General features: G+C 53.9%; 1 protein-coding gene across 2 annotated transcripts; it reads right to left on the reverse strand.

Moving 5' to 3' along the window:
* Nucleotides 1-258: 258 nt before the first annotated feature.
* Yju2b (YJU2 splicing factor homolog B) lies at nucleotides 259-14,205 on the reverse strand. Of its 2 annotated transcripts, none has more exons than XM_042277428.2 (10): nucleotides 14,074-14,205; nucleotides 9,952-10,157; nucleotides 7,314-7,367; nucleotides 6,858-6,940; nucleotides 6,016-6,071; nucleotides 4,951-5,011; nucleotides 2,535-2,677; nucleotides 2,286-2,458; nucleotides 1,072-1,210; nucleotides 259-883 (listed from the first exon to the last, which is right to left on the reverse strand). In XM_042277428.2, exons 2-10 carry the CDS (start codon nucleotides 9,952-9,954, stop codon nucleotides 444-446), a joined length of 1,152 nt encoding a protein of 383 aa, XP_042133362.1. In that variant the 5' UTR covers nucleotides 9,955-10,157; nucleotides 14,074-14,205; the 3' UTR covers nucleotides 259-443. The 2 variants fall into 2 exon arrangements, with proteins under 2 accessions (XP_042133362.1, XP_006993156.1); XM_006993094.4 differs by having other exon boundaries at nucleotides 13,323-14,081.
* Nucleotides 14,206-14,718: the final 513 nt, after the last annotated feature.

Raw genomic sequence — 14,718 nt, forward strand, 5'->3', positions numbered from 1 at the left:
TTTCTCTGTAGTTTTGGTGCCTGTCCTGGACCTCACTCTGTAGCCCAGGCTGGCCTCGAACTCAGATCCACCTGCCTCTGCCTCCTGAGTGCTAGGATCGAAGGTATTCCCTGCCGCCGCCGCCACCACCGCCACAGCATGGCGGCCATGGCCAACCTTCCTCCTGTCCTGTGGGGACGCTGTTGTCACAGCAGCGGTCTAGCTGGTGGAGGTGAAGGAGGGCAGCTACTAGGTGACTTCAGCAACCCAAGCCAGGGACAGAGAACAGGGCTTTAATGTTAGGGTGTCAGCGGCTACCCCCGGCAGACATCCTCACCAAGACTCAATAAATAATGATCTGTAGAGGGAGAGAGGTCTGGCTGGGCTGTAGCCACGGGGCCTGCAGTCCGTAAGGTCTCGCTGAGTCCGGGTCCTGGCGTCCGGTCCCCAGAATTCTGACTCCCCTACTCGCTCTCTGAGTCTGAGTAGTCGGCCACCAGGGAGGCACTGGGGGTGCTGGGGTGCAGGAGGTCCTCCTGGGAGGAACCCAGGGGTAAGGCCTGCTCTCTACAGTTCCTGTTGGATTCTGGTGTCTCGCTGGTCCTAGGGGCCTCTGCTGGCTCTTGAGGGCCATCCTGGGTGGTTCCTGGTGGCCCTCTCGGTTCTGCTGGCAGGGGACCGTCTGCAGCCCTCTGGGGGCTTCCTGGAACGTCTCGAGACCTTCTCCTTACTATGCCCAGGTCCCCCACTGTGCCTGTGGTGCTGGGGGTTGGTCTGCGGCCCTGGCACAGCTTCCTCAGGACGGTGCTAGCTTTGCTGCTGCTGGCACTGGGTCCCTGGGCCGAGGGGAACCAAGAGCGGTGGATGATCTCGGTGCGCTTCAGTTTCTGTTTGTCCTCATAGGCTGTGGAGAAGAAGGGTTACTACTGTACAGGGTCTGGGGTTCAGGGGCAGAGTGTGCGTAGACCAGACCCCAAGCCTTGAGCTTCCTCCCCACCACTGAGCAACAGGGCCCCTTAGGGAGCAGGGGCCCCAAACCCTGCGTGCAACCTCTGCCTCCCAGGGACCTCCTGGCCCAGTGGCACCACTCACAGTCCAGCGTGTGCAACCTCAGCAGCGCGGCCAGCCTCCGGTCGTCCTCCGACTCCGGCACGAGAGGGATGGCGAGGCTGGCCTTCGCCTGCAGCGCCTGGTCCTTCTCCTCCTCCTCCTGCATGGCTCTCTTCTTTTCCTGGGGGTGGGTGTGACACACAGGGAGGGAGGTCAGAGCCCTGCCTCCTTGACACCCACAGGTCTCACTCCTGGCACTGGGTTTCAGTTTCTCCCTTGACACTGAAGCAAGGGAAGGGCCCATACAGCACTGTGATGCAAAAGGGGACCCAAGTGGAGGGGTTCATGTCAGTGTCCTGTGTTCTGTCCCTCATGCATTCATGACAAAACGATGGCCATGTGCTACAACACACTTTGATCAATGATGGGCTGCAGGTGTGACCCACTAGATAAATTCCATAAGATGATAAAGAAGGTAGGGTGGCCCATGCCTGTGATCCCAGTACTTGGGAGGTCCACACAGGAGACAGGAAATTTAATGCCACACTTAAGCCTGGCCACACTGCCAATGTTGAGTTTCTAGAATTTTTTCTACCCACCCCTCTTTTTTTGGAGGTGGGGGGTAAGGTCTCCCTCGGCAACCCAGACGGACCTGGAACTTGAAGTAGTACCCTTGCCTCAGCTTTCTGAGCATTGTGGTTATAAGCATGAGCCAACCGGCCCAGCTTTCTGTTTTTGAGGTTAGTCTCCAACTCCTGGGCTTTTGGGAGCCTCCCATTTTCAGTCCCCCGAGTGGCTGTAACCACAGACAGATATCATCAAAACTGGCTCCCTGCTTATGTTGAAACTTAGTTCACTGTGTGATGGTTGACCACATGAGGATTTGGGCAGGCGACCAGGTTGTGAGGGCTCGCCTTCATCACGGGATCACGGGATCAGTCCATAAGGAGCCTGCGTGTCCTGTCTGCCCCTTGAGGACCCAGCAGGAAGTTCTGAGGAACCCGACCAGGCACTCTGTACAGAGTCAATTTGTAGATGCCTTAATGCTAGCTTGTATAGCAGCGAATAATACATTTTTAGTATATAAACTTCTCAGTCAGTGGAATGTTATAATAGCAGGCAGAAATGAGGCAGGAGCATGACTATGTGCTTGCTGTACACAGGGAGCCTGGGGCTCAGAGGGGAAATGACCAGCTTGCAAGTGGGATGTGGGGCACAGGTCTGGGTCTGCTGATGTCCACTGTGGGGCCCCTCACCCGGAAGTGCCTGCGGAGCATGCTATTCAGAGCGAAGTCATCCTTCCAGGCGTTCTGGGCCTCCTGGATGTGGCTGAGCGTGGGGAGGGCCTTCTTCAGTGTGCTGCGGTCAGCCTCACCATGCTCCAGGCGGAACATGGCATCTGTCTCCAGTTTCTCTTTCTTCTCATGCTCTGCAAGGACCACGTAAGCATGACTCTGGGGAAGCAGCCTGGGGTCATGTGGGATGGGCGAGCAGATGGTGCTCACCTGTGGTCAGCACCTGCTCATTGTCTTCCATATCCCAACGCTCCTCCTTGCGACTGGCACCGCTCACGATGACGTAGTCACAGTTCGCAGGGTCTGTTTGCATCTCGATGTAGTTGACACAGAGGTGGCATTTCATCCGGAACCTGGAGAGGACCTGGACTTAGGATGCAGTGGTCCTATCCTGGGAACCACGCCCACTTCCTTTGGTGTAACACACTCTGAGGAATCACGCAGCACCCAAGGCACCCAGCAGTCACCCCAAGAAAGACAGCAGGCTTGCATCCAGACGGGGCAACCATAGACTGAAGGGGCTGGGGTCCAAAGTACAGCGCCTGCTCAGCATGCTCCAGGGCTGGCCAACATCTGGTGCAGGGTGCAGTGACACCCACTTGTGATCCCAACACTCCCTAGGCTACACAGTCAGACTGTCTCCATACCAACCACCCAGACACTAAGGCTGCTCTTTCACTCATTTGCCCATTCCTCACCTACCTATCCACCCCCCATCAGTCCATCCACCCCATCAGTCCATCCACCTCCATCAGTCCATCCACCCCCCATCAGTCCATCCACCTCACCATCATTCCATCCACCCCCCCATCAGTCCATCCACCTCACCATCATTCCATCCACCCCCCCATCAGTCCATCCACCCCCCATCAGTCCATCCACCCCCATCAGTCCATCCACCCCCCATCAGTCCATCCACCCCCATCAGTCCATCCACCCCCATCAGTCCATCCACCCCATCAGTCCATCCACCCCCCATCAGTCCATCCACCTCACCATCATTCCATCTACCCCCCATCAGTCCATCCACCCCCCCATCAGTCCATCCACCCCCCCATCAGTCCATCCACCCCCATCAGTCCATCCACCCCCCATCAGTCCATCCACCCCCATCAGTCCATCCACCCCCCATCAGTCCATCCACCCCATCAGTCCATCCACACCATCAGTCCATCCACCTCACCATCAGTCCATCTACCCCATCAGTCCATCCACCTCACCATCAGTCCATCTACCCCATCAGTCCATCCACCCCCATCAGTCCATCCACCTCCATCAGTCCATCCACCCCCATCAGTCCATCCACCTCCATCAGTCCATCCACCACACCATCAGTCCATCCACCCCATCAGTCCATCCACCCCCATCAGTCCATCCACCCCCATCAGTCCATCCACCCCCCATCAGTCCATCCACCCCCCATCAGTCCATCCACCCCTCCATCAGTCCATCCACCCCCCATCAGTCCATCCACCCCCATCAGTCCATCCACCCCCATCAGTCCATCCACCACACCATCAGTCCATCCACCACACCATCAGTCCATCCACCTCCATCAGTCCATCCACCCCCATCAGTCCATCCACCCCCATCAGTCCATCCACCTCCATCAGTCCATCCACCCCCATCAGTCCATCCACCCCCCATCAGTCCATCCACCCCTCCATCAGTCCATCCACCCATCAGTCCATCCACCCCCATCAGTCCATCCACCTCCATCAGTCCATCCACCCCCATCAGTCCATCCACCACACCATCAGTCCATCCACCCCCATCAGTCCACCCACCCCACCCATCAGTCCATCCACCCCCATCAGTCCATCCACCCCCATCAGTCCATCCACCCTCCATCAGTCCATCCACCCCATCAGTCCATCCACCCCCCATCAGTCCATCCACTCACCCACCCATTTATCCCCCTACATGTCTGTCCATCTACCTACTAATCCATCCATCCACTTACCTGCCCATTGGTCCATCTACGCATCTATAGATCTATCCACCTACCTATTAATCCACCCACTAATCATTCACCCCTTTATCCATCCTCTACCTATTCACTCTCCCACTCAACTAGTCACCACCTGGGCATCCTCCCTCCCACCCACTCCCCCACCTTTTTTTAAATTTTTCTTTTTCATTTTATATGCCAACCCCGTTCTCCCTCCCTCCCCTCCTCCCCTCCTCCCACCTCCCCCCCATCCCTCCTTCCATCTATTGGCTACTCTGTGCCAGGCTGGTGGCAGCAGCTGGGGATGTTGCTAGTCAGCGGAGTAGACAGTCTGCTGAGGGAGGGGCTACGTGCCTGAGATGAGCACGTGCCCGAGAAGAGTGACCCCTAACAGGTGATGGCTTTAGGAAAGGTCTCTTAGAAGGTGGTGTGTGAACAGCTCAGGGGTGGGGCCATTTACCTTCCCGTGTGAAGGGGCAGAGGCTGCATGGCCTGAAGCGGAGTGAATGAGGGGGCCTGAGCTTTTCCTGGGGGAGGGGGGGACATGAAGGGGTGGAGGAGGGAGGGACAAGCCCTGATTGACAGAGGACGGCTCTGGGGGGAGATGCCACGTTCTCTCCCCTTCCTTTGACCTGTGCTAGCACGCCTGTCCTAAGTGCCAGCAGACGCTCCTACCTGTAGATTGGAGTTGTGTAGTAATTGCCAACCTTCTTCTTTTCTGCATTGTAGCGCACACCTGAGAGGGTGGGAGAGAGGCTGGGACCGAGGCACCGCGACAGCTTTTCTCTGGTGGGAACAAGCTGGTGGCTGGGTGTCTGGCAGGGCAGGTGCCCCGGAAGGGCAGGAGAGTGAGGTTTGGGAGGCACAGGAGTACCCAGGCCACAGGAAAGTGTGGACTGGAACAGGAGGCTCAGCTTCCAACCCTGCTTTCACTGTGTATCCCTATGTAAGGTGCCTCAGCCCTCTGGGCCTCAGTTTCCCATCTAGTCAACAGAGATGACTGTAATTCTGATCACACAGGGCTCTGGGAATAATGTCAATGGAGAGCTGGATTTGGGGGTACACCTGAGACCCAGCACTTGGGAGGCAGAGGCAAGGTGGAGTTTGCCTGGGTGACACAGTCAGACTCTGTTGCAAATAAGCAAAGACCTGCTACCTGAGTGAGTGGAAAGTCAGCCTCCAGCACTCCTTTCACAAATGTCCATCTTTCCTGGGAGGTGATACAGTCCTGCCTTCCAACCTTGAGTGACAGAGCCTGACTAGAACAGGTGAGCCCGGGCCGGCCACAGACATGACACTGTCTGCCCATAGCCTACCATAGCAACATCTGTCCTTGCTTTTCTGGCCTGTGCTAGATCCAAAGAAAATCCCTGCCCTGCCCTTACCCAGGGGCAGGTCCTGAGACCCTGCTCACTGCAGAGAGGTCCTGCCCCTGCCCAGGATGAGCAATTCCAAGAGAAGGCTCAATGGCAGGCCTCGTTGGGCTGGGAATAAAGGTTCTATAGAATGAGGCCTCCACAAGGCATGAGGGCTCTTGGGCAGCTGGAGAGGGCACAGCTCCTGGAGGGGTGCCCCACATGTCCCATGCCATTTGTCTCTCACCCGTTTTCTTGTTTCTGTTTGTTGGTTTGTTTTTTGAGACAGGGTTTCTCTGTGGTTTTGGGGGTGACAGTGTCTCGGGGTCTCACAGCACCAGGCACAGGGGGGCTGAAGGGGCAGGCAGGGTGGTGGTGAACTCACCCATGCCGATGTGGTTCTTGCAGCCGTCACACCAGATGTTGTATGGCATTTCAAACCTAGAGAAGAGACAAGAGTTTTCATTGTTTACTTATTTATCTCGTATGTGTGGCAGTCAGAGGATGACAGTCGTGAGCTGGTTTTCCTTCCACTGCGTGGGTTCTGGGGACTAAATTCAGCTGTCTGGCTAGGCAACAAATGCCCTCCCCCACTGAGCCAATGCTGCTCCCTTTCTTCTTAAGATATATTCTGGCTATGCTCTCCAGGCTGTTCTTAAACTCCTGGACCCAGTGATCCTCCTGCCTCAGGCCATCTAGTATCTGGAAGTCCTGGCTGGCCACTCTTCCTTCTGTGGTCATGTCCTTGCACATCACTCTGTGGCTTGTCCCACGCAAAACAAGAGTCTGGCCCAGTCCTGGAATCAGGATCCATACTGGGCAACCGAAGGGGAAGAAGGGACAAGTGTGACAGGTCTGGGTCTTGGCCTTAAGAGTCCTGGCACTTTTGGTCACTCTTTTGGAGCCATGATACTGCTGGTGTGCTGGAAGAGAGACCCACCGTGGAAAGCCTATCTATACAGGCCAAGGCCCCACTGGACCAACTGGTCTTCAGCTACCAAGCCCCTACCCTGAAGAAATAAGGCCTCGTCACGCCCTTCCGAGTCCAGAAGAGGCACCAGACTTGTCAATAACAAATACTTATTGTTTTGTTACGCAGCAATAGCTGACTGATGCACTGTCTTCCTGCTTTACGGATTAGAACCTGGCAGCACTGGGCCAATCAATCGGGGCCATGAGATTGATGCAAGGTGGAGGTCTTGGGAGAGGGGGTGGATAGTTCCTTACCGGATGACAAGGATGCCTTGTGACAGCTTCCGAGCCCGTTCTCGAAGGGGGTGGCTGTTGTGGTATCGGTTGAGAGAGCCATGCTGTACGGAAAGGGTGAGTGAAGGTGCGGCAAGGCCACACTGGGGCAGCCTGTTCCCTTGCTGTTCCTACTGCTGGGGGACAAGGGCCTCCCCGGGGGGCAGGGGCTGTAGTCTGACATCCTACAAGCACCGTGGGAGGTGTGGAGGGAGCTCTTGGTAAGGTACACGGCTTGGAGTCAGGGACAGAGTTGTCCTGGGTATCTGAAGGAAGCAGTTCCAGGAGCCCCCGGGACACCAGCGTCTACAGCAGGACGTTACATGCACCGGCATGGTAACTGGGCAGAGCCTGCCCACATCTGCAGGGCTTGGGGTCTTCTCTGGGTGACTTGGGACACTTGGTCCCTGAGGCTGAGGGGTTGTGGAAGCTGCTTACCTTCTCGGGGTTGAAGTCTGGGGGATAGTACTTGTTTTGGCCTTTCCTTTCGCCCTGGAAGCAGAGGGGAAGCGTGAGCGAGAGAGGACAGTGCAGGACCAGTGTAGATCAGACACTGGATAGATCAGATGTTCTATCCAGGGTCTGATCTACAGGGGCAGCTTGGCTGGAAAACCAACCGTTACAGCTTTGGGAATTCCTCAAGGCCGCACTGTCTTACAGGAGTGGCTGCATGTTTGGGGGGCTGTAGGCAATAGTAAAGAAGTGGGGATGGCCACGGACTCCTAATGGCTTGTCTCTTTTTACACAGTGTTTCCCGTAGCCCAGCTTGTCACAAACTTGTTACGTAGCTGAGGGTGGCCGTGACCCCGCTGCTGCCTTCACCTCCCAAAGCTGGTGTTGTGGACGTGCACACACCTGGTTTATGGGGGAGTGGGGATGGAATCCAGACCTTACGCTAGACAGACAGACAGACACCCCACCAACTCAGTTACAGCCATTTCTACCTTTTTTTTTTGAGACAGAATCTCATTCCATAGCCCAGGCTGGCCTCAAACTCAAGGCAATCCCCCTGCTTCAGCATTGCGAGAGCTGGCATGACAATGCCCTGCTAGCATTTCTCTTAGGCCACCCATGAAATACATTTAAAGACACCCCTCCCCCAGCTAGGGCTGTCAAGCTGGTCTCAAAACCTGGGTCCCAGCAGAAGGTCCACTCTGACATGGTGGCTGTGCTGGGCTGTTCAGAGCCCGGGACTTGTTCTTCACAGTAGAACGCTTCAAACAGTTATCAGGGAGGAGCAACTGACCAGAATGCCGACCAGCTGAGCTGTGTTGCCTACAGCACCTCACTCCACGCCAGACTTCCCACATCCTCCTCCAGGGTTTTCAACCTTCCCAATGTTGTTATGTAGCTGAGGGTGGCCATGACCCTCCTGCCTTCACCTCCCAAGGCTGGTATTATAGATGTGCACACACCTGGTTTATGGGGTGCTAGGGACGGAAGCCAGACCTTATGCTAGGCCCTTTGATATAGTTCCACATGTTGTGGTGACCCCCCAACCATAAAATTATTTTGTTGCTGCTTCATAACTGTAATTTTGCTACTGTTATGAACTGTAATGTAAGTATCTGAAATGCAGGGGATCTGGGACATGTGACTCTCAAAGGGTCTCAACCACAGGCTGAGAGCTGCTGGTCTTGACCCCTCATCCAGGAAACTTCTCTTTGCAACAGACAGAGAGCACCACGGAAAACCACAGCCCAGTGGTCACATCTACAAACCACTCCCACACCTAAGGCTGGGGACTCTGTGGAAGAGGGAACAGGAAGACGGTCAGCCCCAGAGGATCAGGGACTTTGCTGTGAGATTGTGTCTCCTAGTAACATCAGAAGTTACACCTGTAAACCAACACGATCACCCAAATGTGAGCTGAACAAGGACACCACAGACAGGCCAAAGTGGGGAGAGACCATGAGGCCTCCACCCCACACAAAGAACTACAGGTAACTGAGGGAAATCGAGAGCAGGAGAGGAAGCCTTCCCCGAGGAGAAACACACCAATGGGTTGTCCAGCCAAATGGTCAGCGCTGGAAACACACACATGTAACATTGTAAGAACTCAACAGGTTATATTTGGGAATATACTTGTATCTACAAATACATATATACATGTAAGAAAGAGGGATGAAAAAAGTGGCCATGAAGGTGAAGGCAAGCTGGGAGGATATATGAGAGAATTTGGAGGAAGAAAGGGAGGGGAGAAATGTAATCAAAATACAATCTCAAAAATAAACAACAACAACAAAATCCTGGTCCAGTGCTGTAGCCGTAACTTAGTGTGGTAAGCACTTGCCTAGAGTCCTGAGACCAGCCCTGCCTTGGGCACAGTACATGGGACAACCGTGAACACATCATGCTGACTGGGAGACCGGACAGGACGGCACACATGCTCATGGCAGGGAGAGTCCAGTCTGAAGGCAGACGAGTGGTTCTCGGGACGGTGAGGAGGGGAAGACAAAGGGTGACTACTTAGGGCTGAGGAGATGGGGGTGAACCCTGGAGCCCGCATGGTGGAAGGGGAGAAGCTGTTCCCCCAAGCTACCACACATGCATGTGCACCCACTCTACAGTCAACAGACAAGCGTACAACTGCCACACATTTTCAAGAGTGACTGCTCAGCTCAGCAGTGCAGGGCCTCCTTTTCAGGGTGACAGTCTCGTGGCACTGCACTGGAGAAGGAGTGGGCAGGAACACCTCCCACACTTCACAGCGGCTGGGGATGCGGCTCAGTGGCAGGGTGCCTGCCCAGCAAGCATGAGGCCCCGGCTCCGTTCCCAGCTCTGCAGCAACGGCCATAATCCCAGAACTTGGATACGACTGATCTCTGAGGCAGAAGGGTCAGAAGTTTGAGATCATCCTCAGCTAAATGGCATCAGAAAGGAAGGGAGGGGCAAGGAGGGAGCAAGATCTAGATGGACAGAGGACTTGCTGGGTGGTGGTTTGAGTGCCCAGCAAAGGTCTGCCACCACTATGCACAACAATCACTGGCTACCAACAAGAGCCTGAGAAGGGCAGGGCTGCCTGGAGGCTGTGCTGCACCCAGGAGAAACCCAGGCTTGGGAATCTTCTACTCACCATCTTGGGAGCTGCCTACAGGTCCTCACTAACTGGGAGAGTGGCCTGGTCAATGCATGCAGCGGTGGGGTGTATCCTTCCTGAGGAGCTGCAGAGGCCACAGGCTGCTGCTCTGTCAAGATGTGGCTGTGTGGTGGTCTGGCTTGGCTCTTCCTATGTCTTGAAGTTCACAGTGGCTGAGTTGTGACCTGGCATCCAAGGACAGCCTGGAGGGAGGGAGGGAGGGAGGGAGGGAGGGAGGGAGGGAGGGAGGGAGGGAGGGAGACAGACAGAAAGGCAGTAAGAGAACCATGGGGCTCCAGACTCTGCTGGCGTGACCAAGCAGGGATGGTGGTCTGTGTCCTAACCCAGGCCTCCATTCCTACTGCCTGTCCTGCTCCCGAGGCAGAAGCTGCAAGGGGCTCCTTTTCTTTTCTTTTTAAAGATTTGTTTATTTATTATGTATACAGCATTATGACTGCAGGCCAGAAGAGGGCACCAGATCTCATTATGGATGCTTGTGAGCCACCATGTGGTTGCTGGGAATTGAACTCAGGTCCTCTGGAAGAGCAGTCAGTGCTCTTAACCTCTAAGCCATCTCTCCAGCCCAAGGGGCTCCTTTTCAATTTACATCCTAAACTACTTATTTTATGTGCCTGTATGTGTTATGTGCATGGCATGTTAAGCATGTGGAGGTCAGAGGACAACTTATAGGAGTCAGTTCTCTCTTTTCCCACTTCAACTTTTCAGCAAACTCAGACTGTAGGCTTGGTAGAAAGTCAATGAACAGTCTCCCAGGCCCAGCAGGGGTCTCTCATATGTGCTACTGTGTCATGATCCCCTGGCATCCAGAGGCTCCCAGTCTAGTTTATAATCAAACCTACAGGCCCTACTGCCTCTCAGCCTTAGGCGAAGGTCACTCACCCCTCTCCTCTCTCTGTTCCTGGCTGTCTGCAGAGGCCAAGGCAACCAAACTGTTCCTAAACTGCTGGGATGGACTCGGAGCCTCACAAAGACCAAGACAGCACTCTACCACTGACCGACTTCCCTGCCCCTCACTGGGGGGTTCTAGGCAGGGGCCCTAGAGTCGGCCTAGCCCTGGGTTCAAAGATGTAGTTTTTGATGTTTCTCTTGAATGCCAGAGGCCTCATGCAATCACCCGACCTAAAGTCACTTCTTGGAGCCAGGTGTAATTCTTATAACCCCAGCTACTAAGGATAACAGGATTGAGATAGGAGGAGTCCAAATTGAAGACCAGCATGGGCAATATACTGGGCAATGTCAAAATAAAACTAAAACAGTTTAGGGATCTAGCTCATGGGGACAGTGCTTGCTTAGCATGCAGAAGATCCTGGATTCCATCCCCAGCACTGCAAAATAAATACAGTTTATAAAAAATAAAAATAAGAGCCAGGCAGTGGTGGCACACGCCTTTAGTCCCAACACTCAGGAGGAAGAGGCAGCCTGGTCTACAGAGTGAGTTCCAGGACAGCCAGGGTTACACAGAGAAACCCTGTCTCGAAAAACCAAACAAACAAAAAAGGGATAGGAATATGGCTTGGTTAGTATAGCATTGTTTAGCATGCAGGAAGCTCTGCATAAACCACATGTGGTGGCACATGCCTGTAATCTTAGCACTCAGAAGGTGGAAGCGGGAGGATCAAGTTCAAAGCCAGTCAGGGCTACAGAGACCCAGTCTTGAAATAAATGCTAATGGGGTGAGCAACAGAGACTCATGTAAGTTAGAGAACTGTCGGAACTGGGGGAGGGGACAGCTGCATAGGGGAGGAGGGGTGTCTAGAGTGAACACAGGCAGGTAAAACTGACAGATGGATAACACACATTTCTGTCTTCTTACCACAGAATATCTGTGCTCAACTGCCCTAGGCTAAAAGCACGTATGGATATCAGGCAAAAAACTGGCCTTGGGAGAACCAATTTCTTAAAAAAAAAAAAAAAAATTATTATTGTGTGTGTGTACAACATGCGTAAGTGCAGGCCAGGACAATTTTGTGTCCTTTCAAATTTACCAGGGTTTTGGGCTTCCAGGATTATGTGGCAGCTATTATGACACATGGAGCCACCATTCTGGCTCCCAATTTTATTTTTATTTGTAAGTTTGAATTACACGTAAGTGTAACCTGTCTTCTGATGTGCTCAATGATTTACACTTGATCTTAAATTAACCAAAAGGCTGAGATGTGGTTCCCCAACCACTTAAAACTTGAAAACTGGGGTCCACATGGTGGAAGGAGAGAACACACTTGATCTCCACGTGCCATGACATATATCCATGCACACAAATGCATACAAAATGAATAGGTAAAATGTAAAAAAAAAAAAAGTTTTTCTTTCTTTTTTTGGGTTTTGAAGACAGGTTTCTCTGTGTAAGATTGCTGGCTGTCCTGGACTCACTATGGAGACCAGGCTGGTCTCAAACTCAGAGATTTGCCGCCTCTGTCTCCTGGGATTAAAAGTGTGTGTCACCACTGCCTGGCTTGAGAACTTTTTTTAAAAAAAATTTATTTAAATTTTGTGTGTGTGTGTGTGCGCACACAGAGTCTAGGAGAGGATGGCAGATTCCCTGGAGCTGGAGCTACAGGCAGCAGTTAGTCATCTGGGAACTGAACTCAGAACCTTCAGAAAAGCAGTATGTCTCTTAACTGCTGAGCCATCTTCCCACCCCTAAGTTAGTGTCCAGGTACGAATGTGTCACAGTGTGTGCAGGTCAGAGGACAACCTGGAGGAGGCGGTTCTCTCCTTCCACCGTGTGGATCCAGAGACGGACCGCAGGTTGTCAGGCTGGGTGGCAGCAAGTGTCCTCATCTACTGAGGCATCCTGCTGCCCCTCCCCCAAATACTTCCGATGGCCAAGTACTTAAGTGCCCGCCAGGTCGGGGTCACGGCTGCCTGGGTCTCTGACTTTCCTGGAGCTCTCACTTCTTCACCTGTCAGGAGGGAGTACGGTCCAGGGCGTGACGGCGCATGCCTCACACACTCGGGGAAGAACCAGGAGTACAGACTGAGTTCCAGGCCAATCTGATCTACACGGCAAGCCCAGGCCAGTCAGAACTACACAGCGAGACCCTATCTCAAAAAGCAGTAACAAAACAAACAAAAGGATGAAAACGGGAGGAATGACTTTGGGGCTTGCCGTAATGAAATAAGTGTAGACATCCAGCTTGTGAGTCGGTGTGGGCTTGGGGTCCGTGTTAGAATGTTTTGGGAGACACGCCCCTCCATGTAGTCCAGGCTAGCCTTGTACTTCAGGTCCCCCAGCCTTGGCTTCTGAAGCCTTAAGATGGTTAGTCACAATTCCACAGTCAGGTTACATGCAGGCTGCTCAGGTGGATGCACAGGGATGAGGTCATCAGAGTCATTCCTGACCTCACCTGCCTGAGCAGATGGCAGCCCATCAGTCTCCCCTGCGCTTCCCAGCTGCCTGACTCCGGGCCAGACGCTACCGCTGACCTTCGGTTTCCTCATGTGGAAAAAAAGTAGTTTCCTAAAGGACGGAGCTGCGAAGGCTGTGGTTGGGAGTCGTCGCAGGTGTTAAGCACTGAGAAGAGCATGGGACAAAGAGCAAGGACGATTTCAGCTCTTTCCCCTACTTACTAACACCCGTAAAAATTACTAAGTTATGTGTATGTATGTTTACGAACAAGTGAGTGCAAGAGGGTTGGATTCTCTGGAGCTACAGGCAGATGTGAGCTCCGGGAACTGAACCCCAGTCCTCTGCAAGAGCAGCACAAGCTTTAGCCGTTAAGCCATCTCTCCAGCCCCTTAAAAACTATATTTGTTTTGTGTGTGTTCGGGGAGCGTGCCACGAAGTGTGTGCAGGTCAGACAACACCCCACAAGAATCGATTTTTTTTTTTCACCACGCTCGGGGGTCGAACTCATGTCGTCAGGCTTGGCCGCAAGCGCCACTGCTAGCTAAGCCACCTCGCCGGCCCTCAAGCTACTGTTCCTAAGCACCGTGTCCACACTTGGGCTTGGAGGCTCATCTTCTGCGTGAGGACGGCTAGGGGCCCCGGGAACCCGCTCGCGTCCGCGGGTCTCGCATCGCCCGCGCCAAGCCGCAGGGGTGGGATCGAGGTCCTGCCACCCCGTCGCCGCCGCCCGGTCCGCACCCCGTACCTACCTGCCCTCCTCCTGACGTCACGCCGCCACCAGCCCGGAAGCACACCCGGCGCCGAGAATGCGCGGAGCGCCCGCCTCCGCGGAGCGAAGGCGCCTGCGCGAGGCGGGGCGAGGCACTTTCGCCACCTTGATTGGCTGAGATTCCCGCAGGCACACCCATTCCGGCCCGTCAAGCGGAGAAGCCCCGCCCACTGGGGGACCCAATCCGAGATGGCTGCCAGGCCCCTCCCTCCCGGAAGTGCTGACTTGCCACCGCCCAGGCTTGGCGGATTCGTCATTTTAAAGCTTTGATCAATTGATGTTTGAGAAGTTTGTTGTTGTTGTAGCCCAGTTTGGCCAGGAGCTCATTATATTGCTGAGGATGACTCTGAACTTCTGACTCGCCTTGTAATCTCCAAGTGGTGGGGTTACCCGATTACCCCGGGGCTGCACAGCACTGGCTCTTCATTTATGATAAAAAAAATTACATTTATGACCAGGCGTGCTGGCGAACGCCTTTAATCCCAACACTCTGGAAGCAGAGACAGGTAGTCTGGTCTACATAATCAAAGGCCAGTTAGGAGAGTGTGAGACTATATTAAAAACAATGTGTGCATGTGGGTGAGTGCTAGGTGAAGGTCTGAGGGAAGGAGCATCCCCACGGAGG

The sequence above is a fragment of the Peromyscus maniculatus genome, chromosome 5 (assembly GCF_049852395.1).
Source record: "Peromyscus maniculatus bairdii isolate BWxNUB_F1_BW_parent chromosome 5, HU_Pman_BW_mat_3.1, whole genome shotgun sequence".
NCBI classification, from domain to species: domain Eukaryota; kingdom Metazoa; phylum Chordata; class Mammalia; order Rodentia; family Cricetidae; genus Peromyscus; species Peromyscus maniculatus.